Below are 13,797 nucleotides of genomic sequence, written 5' to 3' on the forward strand. Positions count from 1 at the left end.
TTTTAAATTAAGTCTTCTGCCAAAATCATGGAGTGAAAACAAGGTCCAGACAGATTCTGAAGTCTCTGAAGTGAAGACTGCCCTAAGTAAGGATGGCAGATGGAAAAGATTCAATTGCCTGGTTCCCTCTTTTAAGCCTCAGGCAATCTGCTGACCTTTTGTCATGTCTAGCCCTGCTGCCTCTGTTTTGGAAGAAGGTGTTTCAGGTAATCAATCAGAATCAGACTCTAAAATAGAGGAGTCGGCGCCAGACAGAGGCCAGCCTGTACCAGTGGGAGAGATACCTCACATGGTTTCTCCTCCAGCTGGTGATGATCTCTCTCCAGAGCTTATCTCGTCAAGGGCAAATCATATACACTCAATGGGAAATCAACATTCTTCTGAAGAAGAGGGCGCAGACAGGCTAGCTGGCCCTAGGGTGCGCCACAGGCTAAAAAGGGCGGAGCGAAAGGAAGGCGAGAGAAAGTCGGCCTGGCTCACATTGTGTGGGAAGCAGCCTCAGAACTAACCTCTCTGAAGTTAATGCATTTTGGGAAAAGGCATATATGATTTGCCCTTGACGAGATAAGCTCTGGAGAGAGATCATCACCAGCTGGAGGAAAAATCATGAGAGGTATCTCCACCACTGGTACAGGCTGGCCTGTGTCTGGCACCGGCTCCTCTATTTCAGAGTCTGATCATGATTGATTATCTGAAACACCTTCTTCCAAAACAGGGGGAGCAGGGCTAGACGTGACACCTTTTTATTTTATTGCGGGTTAAGGTTTTGTCTCCCTGTTTTTATGGTAAATTGTTTTATCCTGCTCTCGGTTTTATTGCATGAAACTGATTTTATTAATCATGTATTATATTATTTTTTGTAAGCCACTTTGAGTTTATTTTATAAAGAAAAGTGGAGTATAAATGTATAAAGAAGTAAGCAAATGATGCCCACAGCAGAGTCATCTGATGTAACCTGGGTTCTGCCAAGTGTTCCTGGCAGAACAGATAACTGAAATGTACTTGAATTCTTAATCTGAAAGCCCATATACATAAGAGAAGTTCTTGGATTTGATGGCCAACCCTGCCTAGCTCACATGTCTTTAATAGCTAGACCAAGTCAAGCAACATTCAAAAGTGGGGTAGGCAAACAAATTAGCCAATTGCTCTGTACTAAAAGTCTAAGCAATTATGCTACAAAGAACAATGATAAGCCATATTGTTTCGATACTGATTCCCTTTAAAGCGTTGAACTTTGTTTTACATCCCAAGCAATTCAAATATAGCTAACGCACAACAGGTTATACTAATGGACCATCTACTTTGGTAGACTCTAACAGAAGTGAAATGATGACAGCATGAATCTCAAATTTCATACTTTTTATTCCTTCTTACTTCAATTCCAGCAGCTTTAGAATGCTCATTATCACATTAAACTGCTGTTTTAAGCTTAAATGTCCTCAGGTACATCTTTTACTTTCCCAGAATCATATGGAATTAAGGAACTTGACAGTTTCTTGATTTGGGAACACCCATACGGTGAGGAGCTAGAGTTTATCTGATTTTAGAACATTCATGGGGGATTATGGCTTTGTGAACAATTTAATGCTTTACCTTTCATCTCTCCTTAGATAGCATTCACCCACTTAATGGGATAAAACGTCACTTAAGGCCCCAACGATTCCCCAAGCATTGTCCCAAAACACTTACTTTATTTCCTTTTAAGTTAATGCTACTAAAGCCTCTGGTGAGACAGGTTTAGAATTCAAATCCAACATTAATCACATTTAATAAAGTTTTAAATTTGTAAGTAAAGAGTCAATGCAATGTGAAATCATAGCCCAAATGTTTCTGCAGAAAATAGCACACTAATATTCCTATGGCATTTGGATGATGTCTGTTAATCGTATTTAGAAAGAAAGAAGCTGTAAAAAAAATTTCTCTTTTTAAAAAACACAGGATGTTATAAAATGTCTTTCTAACCCAAGAAGCAGTTAAATAGTTCAGTTTGTTGGAATGGTGTAGCTATTTACCTTATGCAAATGGATAATCTACCTGTTATACATCATTTCCCTACTCACAGAATTATATTCAGAGCACGTAGATGGTATGCTGTGCATTTGCTGAATGCATTTGATATATTATTCAAGTGCCAGTAATAATTATTTCCATCAGCATCTGACAGCACCAACAGAAAGTGAGGCCTCAACCAATTGTGCCACACATATGAGTCATGACACAGGCTGTCTCAGTAGTTTATCATTAAACACCCACACCTCAAGATCAAGGAAATATTTCTCCTCTACGAAGGAAATTCATGCGTAATAAAAAAGCTGAATTACTACATCTTCTGCACCCGTAACTAATGAGATCATTCTCCTAGAGCTGATTGTCCGTGGTTTTGTTTATCCTCATTACATACACTGCAACTCAAACAAGAAGCTTGTTACATCAGTTTCTTCAGACTTTGCCTCTGAATCTGTGCTACGCAAGGTATGTCATCTACTCTACAAATTACATTTGACAGTAGGACACATCTGGGAAGCAGAGCATTGTTTTGGGGTCCAAAACAAAACTATAACCAAAAGTCAATGGAGCAGGAAACCAGGGATGACAGAGTAAACACTTTTTACACATTCCCTTTAAAAACAGGGTTTCTACTACAGTAAAACAACAACAGGTAACAATGATTACAGTGTGAAAAAAGAGAGCTAATCTAAATGAAATTAACGCAGTGTCAATTAGAATTCCAGAGTAATATTTCTCCAAAGTACAGAAGGAATGCTAGATATTTACAAATGATACCTGGGTTGGTAATATTATGAAATCAGGAATAATAAATCATGCACAAACAAACTGTAGTACTCCTCAGGGCAATTATGTGGCAAACACAAGCTAGAAAACTATAATTTGATACACACCAGTTGGCTTTTGTTTTAGAAGAGGCCACAAAGCAGGTGTATAATCTGGCCAAGAAAATGCTTTTTAAATTGTATCTCCAGCAGGGAACATTGATTTAGCAAAAGAGTTTCCAATAAAAGGACAAACCAACAAAAAGAGCTTTGACAAAACTGAATATGGTGAATTTTTTTTTTAAAAAAACCTATTGGTTCTTCAACTGTTATGTTCTGCTGATTTTAAAATCCCACTGTACTAGCTCAACTTAATTTATTTAACACACCCTCCACACACCTCATAAAATCAGATTATTATTATTATTATTATTATTATTATTATTATTATTATTTGTATACTACCCAATAGTGAAAACTCTCTGGGCAGTTTACAACGATCCATAAGGTAATAAAATGCAGCATAAAAATACAGCAAAAAATATAGCACAAAAATTTCAATATACAAAATTCAAAATTATTTAGACAGCTAAAAACAGTTTCAATAAAATACTAGACCTGTTTAGATGACTGGCATAAATACCCCCATCATATGCCATTAATGCCTGGGAAGAGGGCAGCCTTAACCTGATTCCGAAAAGATGCCAGTGTTGATGCCAGGTGGACCTGAGTGGGGAGCTCTTTCCACAGTCAGGGGGCCACCACTGAGAAGGCCCCCTCTCTTGGAGGAGATACTCAGAGGAAGGCCCCAGATGTTGATCATGGCAGGTTCAGGTCAGGGGAGGTGTTCCATCAGGTATTGAGGTCTCAAGCCATGTAACACTTTGTAGGTTAAAACCAGCACCTTGAATCAGGCCTGGAAACACACAGGCAGCCAAACACAAGCAGGCCAGAACTGGTCTTATTTGATCAGACCTTCTGGTCCCAGTTATTAATCTGGCTGCTGCAATTTTGCACAAGCTGCAATTTCTGAACAGTCTTCAAGAGCAGCCCACATAAATACATTTATCTTATTACAACTATATATCAGACAAATGAAAAACCACAGTGTACATTATTTAACCACACACTTGTAAAGATAATTTAGTTATAAGGTACGTTGAGTCACATTATCCTTTCTCCACAGCTCACCTGTAGAATTCTCTGCAAAATCAGCGGCAGGGCAATGAATGCTGCCATATTGTTCAGCACTTGCATCGTCAAGTTCTTCAAAACTGTTAGAACAAATATATAACCAACAGGATACATAATAAGTCATAGCCAAAAGGAGCAAATGGAATTCTAGTCTATTTTAGCCGCATTGAGAACAATATGTACCAGGAATAGGGTCTCTAGTGCATGCGGCTGGTGAAGTTAGACAATTCTTTACTGTAATTATTTGATTTGTGATGAATTTCTCTAGAGCTTTATATGCTCCAATTCAGAGGCACTTTTTCAGGGATTCCCGATTCATTAAAATTACCTGCACAGAGAAAAGGGCGATTCAGTAGCTACATTTGAAACTAAAGGAAAATATAGAGCTCCTGAACCATTATTATTATTATTATTAATTATTATTATTATTATTTATTTAATTTATATCCCGCCTTTTCCCTCCAAGGAACCCAAGGCGGCGTACATAATCCTCCTCCTCTCCATTTTATCCTCACAACAACAATCCTGTGAGGTAGGTTGGGCTGAGAGTCTGGGATTGGCCCAAAGTCACCCAGTGGGTTTTCATGGCTGAGTGAGGACTAGAACCCGGATCTCCCAACTCCCAGTTTGACACTTTAGCCACTACACCACACTGGCTCTCTAAAATACATCAAGTTATTTTAGGCTCCGATGCATGACTTTCTTAGGGGAAAGAGAAACAGGCTATTTCATCAGTTTCCGAATACAGTAACAGCAGTTAATACACAAATCTATGCCTGATATTACAGCTGTGCATTGGCTCAGTGACAAAGCTACAGACAGTCTCACCCTCCTCAACTATTTGGCTTGGGGAAACCCCAACATTTTAAGGTGATACTGTAATTGATATTCAGTGCCATACGAGACCAACATACTTACATTCTGAATAATGGCACAGCACTGTAGAACTAGATAACTTTTGTGGGGACATCATTGCCTCCAAGAGTGGAAACCACAGTGCCTAGAAAAGAAACAAAATGGAATCCTGTGAATGTCAGTTTGCATACCTGAATCATTCAATAGTTTGGCCTCTAATCACACTGAGTAATAAGAGGCTTCTAATGAAGGGACAAACTAGATGTTATGATAAACACATGGCTGGTAATGAAAGCAACTAGCTTCTTCACCCTCTATACTGATTAGGAGACCTTTCTTTGAGTCATGTTCTGTGTTTCCCTGCCCCAACTCCACATTATTGGATGCCAACGGCAGGGGTCCGGGAAACTTGAAGCCTCACAATATCACAACAGGAAATACGTTCTACTGGATGCTACAGAAGTGTGGGCAGCAGCCACTCATCTATCCCCAATGTTACAAGCAATGGGCTTCATGGAAAACCAAAACAGCACAGCAGATCTCTTACCTCTCGCTGCTGTTGATTCAACTTATGTGAATTCCTCTGGCAAAGTGCAATTGTTTTTGCTAAGGTGTCTTCAATATCCTTTAACGAAGGAAATTCTATTGAATCTAGATTTAAGGAATAAACAGATATTAGATAGTAATTTGGCAGTTAATTTCCATATGTGAGAGAATAATCATTCAAGTTGACTGGGAATATATATGAAGATTAATAACCTAGGAAGTGAAAGACAAAATACAATAAAACTAATTTTGGCAGGGCAACCTGGTCTGTACTTGCGCTGACAGAACAATTCAATGCTAATCAAATTCATTATTATTCTCAATGCAATGTTTTTGATGCTATTTGATATTTCATTCACAATCATGAAAGAACAAGAAAAAACTCAAGTTTTAAAACTTACTCTCATCTTCACATGCAAGTGTCAACAGCTTGCTTTGTAGCCACTGGGGAAAAATACACCTCATGTTAGTTGAGCTCACAAGGATTTGTAAAGGATTTACCACCAGTTATTCTGTTTATCCTCCCTCCATTAAGGCTTTCATTGTTTCCCTGATTTCTGCAGAAGTTTGGTATTTCTATGTAGATAGGTAGTATGCAGCAGAACTGGACTTCTCTGCCTTCAATTGGTCCCATCAATATTATGGCTGGGTTCACACAATATACACTAACCTAACCAGTGTGGGTTGTTGTTGAACTGTGGGCTATTGTGTTGTCTGAATACAGTGCTTTTTCCGCAGCTTGGGTTATCGTGTTGTTTTCTACAGGGTGGGTTACTGTGTTGTCTGAATGCAGTGTGTTTTCTAGGTTTGCTTGTTAACCATGTAATGTGGCTTATTAACCATCCTGAACAGCCCAACAACAAGCCATGAATAGCTTGTTCAAGACAAATAAATCACACTGCATGGTTAACAAGCCACCCTGAAGATATTGTGCTGTGTTCAGGCAACACAATAACCCACCCTGTGGAAAACGCACTGCATTCAGACAGCATGTTAACCTCACTTTGCAGGAAAACTGCTGTGTTCAGACTACACAATAAAACATGGTGAGTTACCATCTTGTGTGAACCCAGCCTATTTCTTATTAAAAGTTATATTTTAGGTAGCCTTTTAGGGTACAAACGCCTCTCTTGAGGCAGTTCACAATATAAAAACAGCACAATAAATACCAGAATTAATAAGAGACAGCAACAATAAAAAAAGATAGGCATCCCATCCAAAACACAGTAAACTCAAAAACAATTGCAGTCAAAATCATCATCAGTTCCATCACAAAAACAACACACAGCTCAGCAGAAGGCCAACGAAAATAAATAAATCTGAAGGGCTTTCTTGAAAGTCTGTAGTGATGGGGCTTTATGAACAATAGTTGGGAGTGCATTCCAGAGAAGTAGGGCCGCTACAGAAAAGACCCTCTCTCTCCCACCTGCTAACCTGACTGCTCACAGTGGTGGACAAGTAAAAATGACTTCAACTGATGATCTTAAAACACAGGCAGGCTGGTATGAATGAAGGTGGTCCTTCAAGTAACTTGGCCCCAAACCATTTAATGCTTTAAAGTGAATGATAATCCCATTCCATTCCCTTTGGTATAGGCAAGGGACAGAAGGGCTGTACTTCAGGATTAATCTTTTCCTAACTTCTTCTCATTACTGAATCACTACCTTGACATTAGTCTTAAGTGGTTTAGCTAGAGTTATGTGAAGGCCAAGAAGCAGCTGCCTCATTCAGTTATACCACATGTTATCTTCTGCATAGAAATGGCAAACCTCTTGACACATTGCAAGTAAACTAAGTTAAATCTCTACATGTATAAACAAATAACCTACGTGTAAAAATCAATCTAACTAGGTTCATGCTGAAAACAAAGGTCTTGGTTTCCAAATTTAAAAGTTATGATCAGGCAGATAATATATTCTATGATTTAAAAATTGAAAAAAAAAAGATTAATGTTCCTTGATTACTATACCTCAAGCATAACTAAGAAGGCACCATGAATATCTCCTTTCTTCTCGAGTAGATAGGAAGAAGCTTCATGGAGTTGGTATTTCTGTGTGACCTAAATAAAATGCCACAAACATTATTTTAGTCTGCTCTCTACATTTAGAAGGAAATGAGTGCTTGAGTATTGCAGAACAGATTCACATGTCCTCCATATTGCCCGCCTAAAAGTATATTGGTGTAAGTGATCATTCAATGGTCCCCATATAATTTTCCACTGCAGAGGGAAATAAAAAAGCAGATCAAAGGGGCTGCTTTTGAGAAGGGAAATGGCCAGCATGAAAAAGGGTTAAGCACCCTCTTCCCACATCCCCTTCCTCCTCCCCTAATTACAACCTCCAGTGGCTGCTTTTCATTTTTAAAAAGTGCAAGGGAAGTTACACAGGACTCTATGTAACAAGTAGTTTGACCCTCAAGAGTTTCCAATGGCTGTCCCTCACATGATAATACAGATACATCTAGTTTAATATTTTGAAGATTCAGCAGCTGTAATGTTCTGAATCATGGAACAAACAGGAGAACCCCAGGGAAGTAATGAACAGAACTGTGTACAAGTTGTTTTTTGGGGGTGATTCTTAATCTGTATTATCTGGGATGTATGTATCCCCAAAAGCTCAACATATGCAAAAAAAATCGTTCACGTTGTACAATATGTTATACAAACATTGATATGAATGGTCAGCGTGTATTAAAGTACGACAACCCTTACACTGATACAGGGCTCATATTATGAGATTACAACTTGGGGCGAAATATCTCATAAGCCTCATTAAGCACAGACTCATTTACAGACATATATGCAAGTAAACACATATATACAATATCTTGAAATTCAAGAACATAAACCCACATTCCAAAGGAGGACATTTCTGCTAAAACCATTTGGAAACCATTGATAATCATGTGTTTAGGTAGTGTCAGTGAATTAACGCCCATATAGCATATTGGACAATACAAATGAGGTCAAAGCATGTTCAAGTTAGACTGGCTTTCACTAGTCCCCCCATTTGGAAACTTTCCATTTAGAAATGCTTATTTGCATGAACTGGTCCAGGTTCCAGTACAGTTAGAGACTACAGGTTCAGCTCACAGTCCCAGACATTCACATGTTGGGGCAGAGATGTCTGAGCTGGGGAAGCCAATCATGGAGCTAGAACCCTGATCATGCAGGGTCACAGCTTCCATAGAGATCTACGCATTTAGGCATGCTTGGCTCAGCCATCCATGTGATTTTTGGGGGTGGTACCAGTACAGCCCCACAACCCCTTTAATTACATGAAGGGGACTGATTTACTTGGCTGGAAAAGGTCCTTACACAACTGGTTGTTTCTTTCAGTTCCATCCTATTTCCAAGGTTTTCCCCTTTACCTGAATTGTTTCTTCCAGCCTGTAGGAATCCAGGAATGGCAAAATTTCTAAAACCTGGTCAGGATCATACTGACACAGCAAGTCAAGGAACTGTTCAGTAACAGAGGGAGAGAGCTGAAGCAAGTCTTGATTTACACCTTCCCTGGAACAACAAATGCTATTACACTCTTGGAGTCTGCCACATTTTAGATTAACACAGAAGACTATACAGCAGCCTTGCCCAGCATGGTGCCCTCCAGATGTTTTAGACTACAACTTGCAGCAATCCTGACCATTGGCCCTGCTGGCTGTGACTAACAGGAATTGAAGTCCAAAACAACTAGAAGGCACCAGTTTAGGGAAGGCTGTGATACAAATAAGCAACAAAATTGTACACAGAGGCCAGGTTAAATCTTATTATTAGTATTCATGGAATATAGTATGACTAGCTTCTATTAGTTACTGTAAAGTGTGAGGAATCAAAGGATTTTGGATAGCAGGTCCAAATGGATAATCCAGAAACAAGGAGAAGAATGGTAGGCAGATAAGAGGAAATGGAAGCAATGCATGGCCTCAAAAGCTGAAATATGGCCAATTATTTCAGCAAGAATGGAAAACTTACTAGGTGTCTCCATTTACAAGCTGTGGAAATCACATAAAGAAAGACTGCAATTTATTCAGTTATCCCAAGGAAAGTCCCAGAAGAAATATATTTCCAATGATTTGTGGGATGCAAACAGAAGGACCATGTTTGTCAAAAGAATTTGTATGGATACCACCCACTACTCTTTAAGATAAACTAGAAAACTTTAAGAAGGTGCACTCACAAGCCAAATATCTGCCTTCATAACAGTGTGCATGTTTGTCTTTCACTCCTGGTGGGAGTTTCTATTAAAAGAGAGGTCCCATCCCAAAGAGAGTAGCCTATTGTCTTAGCTACAGAGGATTTCGTGACAGCACACTGGGCTAGATACCTTGCTGTGGTGTAACTACATTGGAGGGAATGGAATTACAGAGGGGATTAGTCTGGCACATTTAATTTAGCCAGAGATTTATTCTAAAGTAGGTACAAGGCCAGTTGACTGAAAGGGGGAGGGAAGAATGTGGGGCGATAGAACAGCCTTGGAAAATAAACAGAATCAGGAGAGCTTTTGCCGACTAATGAGCAATTGTACCACTAATGCATAAGCTCATGTCGCAAACCTCACTCCATTTCAAATGTAACCTTCTCAGAAGAGAGTGTTCCTGTAACACCAAGCAGTACAAAATACTGAAGAGCTGGGACACACATTTTTTGTGAAGCACAGAGACCACTGGAAACAGCTTCTGCAGGATGTCTTCCGCTGCTATGATGTCATTCTAGTGGTGGGCACACACAGATTTCATTCCAGAATCAGCCCCTCCTTGGATATGGCATTGCTGGCATGGAATATCTCTGACACTATGACCCCGTTAAGACGACACGTTAAGCCACGGTGGTTAAGCATTTGAGCTAAATATTATGACTTAATGTGTCATGTGAACCACGACTTAGCATGTCATGAGAAACATTCCTAGCCATGGTGGCTACAGAACCATGGTTTAAACACATTCACTAACCTTTTGCTGCAAAAGGATTAGTGGACTAACCATGGCTTAGCGTGCTCTCTATGGATGGTGCTACATTACTGTCTCAATGGAGACAAGTAATCAGGAACCATTTCCAACATATCCTATATGATGAGTCCTGCTGCCCGCCCCCTCCCATCCCCACTCTTATCGCCAATCAGAGATAGCAGTGGGGGTGAGGTGTGGTGGCCAAATCCCTTTCTCTGTGCTGGAAGGAGACACAGAACTCCCATGTCTCTTTCCAGCACAAGGTGGGAGGGGATGTCAGGGGATGGGGTCACACTCTGACATGCCATCAGGGGGCAGGGCCATGCCCCTCTGACATCATCTGACCCACCATGGGCCTGGTGGGGGGCTGAGCTGAAAATAGATCTTCACTCCTGACATAAGGCTCTTATGTCTTTGCTGCTCTTTAGCTGCAGCAAAATGAAAATGAAGTGGATGCAAAATAATGGCAAGCTTGCAGTTTATAGCTGTGGTCCGTGTGCACCTTTCCAAACATACTCACCCATCTTCCAGGAACCATTTGCCTTTATGTCTTTGATTTCTACATTACCTTACCCCAACAACAAATCTGGTCCCTCCACCAGATAACCCACAAGGACACCATGGTTAATGGCTTTGAAGGTGGCTGAAAGATCCAGGAGAATCCTCCCTATCCCATCCATTCCCCAGTGTAAGTTATCTACCACACTGGCAAAGACTGGTATGGACCTAAAGAGTCAGTACCATCCCAAACTGTCTGGCGTTGAGATACCACCACTCTCTCTAGTATTTTGTCCAAAAATGGAAAATTAGATACTGGGTGATAAATGTTCAGCACCATAGGATCCAGATTTGTTTTTTTTCAGTAAGGCTCTCACTACCCTTACTGGACAACAAAAATGGCAACTTCCCTTGTGGTAGCATTTATCACTTCCGAGATCCACATAGTAAGGCCAGTTCTGGTAGATTTTAGGAGGGGCAAGATCCAGAGAAGATTTGTTACAACCTGTCTCTCAGCAATGGATATTGCCTAGTGGTCAGATGATCCATTAAAGATGACCACTAACAGATACTAACACAATCCCAATCCACCTGAAAAAAATTCCATTCCATGCCACAAACATGTTTCTGTCACAAGATGGATCCCCTCAGTTTTCAGAGGCAAGAGTGATCACTAACATTTGTAGCCAATGTTAAAGAATACATTCGTTTCAAAAATGAAAATTGTGATCTGTATACATACCTTGGGTCAAGCAGGCTCTTCAAAAACTGGAAAAGCAAACTTTGATCCTGATAAGCAATGGGGTGGGGGGGAAAAGTGAATATAGCATCGCATTTGATATCTAATTGTTTTTAAACTCTATCAGATGGAAGACTAGGTATTTACCCTTGCACAGAAGTTCTGCACCATAGAGTATGGGTGTACTGCAGGGGATTCTAGGGTGCAGTTTAGGATCCCCTCTCAGTCTGTGTTCAGCCTATTGCCCTGTGCAAACAATAACAATGCCCTAGGATGTTTCAACCTTCCCCAGGAAGTACATGTAGGGGGAAAAGATAAATGGCAGACAGACGGTTCTTTAGGCAACTTGTCTGTAATTACCAGTCTTCTCACTGCTGAAACCATCACAAGTTTCCATCAACCAAAATTTCAAAAATGGCGGTGGTGCCACTGGAGCAAACCATTGTGGCTCAGGACATGAACCCTCATCATGATTTACCGGTTGAATGTCAATGACATACAGAACCAGTAAAAATGAAGAGTCGGAAGACACCCAGTGGGTTACCAAATCCCCTACCAAGGCTCCCGTGCCCAATCAATGCCCTGTGACAGCACGCCAACTAGCGAAGCTTTATAGACAAATAAGTACTTGTTACCCCTTCCAAAAAGGTCTTACAAAGACATTGATAGCAAAATCTATTTGCCAACTGCTTCGAAAATGTTTCAGTGGCTGAATGACAAGTTTTCCATTAATGAGTGCAATTAGTGTCAAGAAGAGCATTTTCAGCTAGCTTGTCTTGGCTGAGTGTTTATGTTTGTGGCATAAACAACAAGCGTAAGAGTAATTCAATAGGATACTTATGAAAATAATCTCCTAGTTAAAGATTGCAAAAGCTCTCTATTGATGTTTGACCCAGAAAGCAACATCTTAATGATAAATACATTTATTCAGTCCAAACTAGACAGAATGAAGGCAGACATGTTGGTTGACACGCATCCACCACCAGTTCTAGACCATTCTAGAAATAGGGAACAGCACAAGTGAAGGCAGAAAGACAAGAGCTGGAGGAGGAGGAGAGAATAGAGCCCACTAGTAAATGATGATGTGCCAAATGGAAGGAGCAAGGTGTTTAAGGGAAGAGAAGAGAGCCGATATAGTTGGGAGCAGAGACTGTCACACATAGAACAATATCAGATAAAATAAATGTGTGCTCCTTTGTGGGACACCATATTTATTAGAGGGCATCAAGTTCTGATTTGATCATTCCTAACTTCTGGAAAACTACTCAATCCCATAATTTGAAGCCTATCAGTATTTGAACTTTCAGCTAAAACAGAAGATGCAAAGTTTTTAGCAAGACTTTACCTGCAGATTGTGAATTATTTGCTCAACCTGGTCACTGAAGTGAATGGAAATCAGATCTGCTGCTTTAAAAGGACTCACTGATATCAGCTCCTGAGCAAAGAAGGGGGAAAACATACATTGTTCTTGTATTTCCACTGATGCAGTGGTTATACAACAAATACGTTTCTGATACTCCAGAACTCAGAAATAAATTCCATTTGGAATGTTTTCAAAATCAATAAAATGATACAATAACTATTAAGAGAAAGATATAAATACTTCTTTTGATGCAGCTATTTCTTCACTGAACAGAACAGGAAGCTGAAGAATACAGGTTGCTTCAGAACAACAAATTCTACAATCCCATAATAGTCTCACTCTATGTACATTCAAGCAGCTCATCTTAGCTTTGTGCTGAATAACAAATATATAACTAGCATGACAGTATTTTCAGAGTACCTATCACATGGGACAATGGTGTTAACTGGTTTTCACACACAATTTCATATTTGATTATAGCACACAGTCTTTGTCCATAAGCCAATCCAACTAGAGAATTTGAAGGTAAAATTGGTATTTAAGTACATTTCTCTAAAAAAAATATCACTGGAATCAATGTGATTAATTTGCATGCAAAATATATTTAGACTGGAATACCACTGAAGTCAACAGAGTTAAATCCAGTGTAAATTTAAATAATTTGATTTAACTAGTCTGTAGATCCAGTTTTTAAGGATGTGCCTGCATCTGCGCATAAACATTGTATCTAACATTGTAGACTTTAACAAATTAGCTAGCAGCACGTGCTTCCATGTCTACTACCTGAAATAAGAATGATTACATGTATGGCTATTAGCCAATTAAAGAAAGAGAAATTCAAACTCACTCAATACTGCTTTCATCTTATAGGAATATAGCCAGGGGCT

General features: G+C 39.7%; 1 protein-coding gene across 2 annotated transcripts in view; it reads right to left on the bottom strand.

Annotated features, from left to right (window-relative positions):
• The window catches only part of VPS8 (VPS8 subunit of CORVET complex), a 92,658-nt gene that overhangs the window by 25,897 nt on the left and 52,964 nt on the right, over window positions 1-13,797 (bottom strand). For both annotated transcript variants that reach the window (XM_063132353.1, XM_063132352.1), the window contains 8 exons: window positions 12,893-12,982; window positions 11,551-11,597; window positions 8,736-8,877; window positions 7,336-7,425; window positions 5,768-5,810; window positions 5,368-5,471; window positions 4,884-4,965; window positions 3,963-4,045 (listed from right to left, as the gene is read on the bottom strand). In XM_063132353.1, the coding sequence (XP_062988423.1) occupies window positions 3,963-4,045; window positions 4,884-4,965; window positions 5,368-5,471; window positions 5,768-5,810; window positions 7,336-7,425; window positions 8,736-8,877; window positions 11,551-11,597; window positions 12,893-12,982 (681 nt within the window). The remainder of the gene's footprint in view (window positions 1-3,962; window positions 4,046-4,883; window positions 4,966-5,367; window positions 5,472-5,767; window positions 5,811-7,335; window positions 7,426-8,735; window positions 8,878-11,550; window positions 11,598-12,892; window positions 12,983-13,797) is intronic.

This window comes from Elgaria multicarinata, chromosome 8 (genome assembly GCF_023053635.1).
Source record: "Elgaria multicarinata webbii isolate HBS135686 ecotype San Diego chromosome 8, rElgMul1.1.pri, whole genome shotgun sequence".
In the NCBI taxonomy this organism is placed as follows: domain Eukaryota; kingdom Metazoa; phylum Chordata; class Lepidosauria; order Squamata; family Anguidae; genus Elgaria; species Elgaria multicarinata.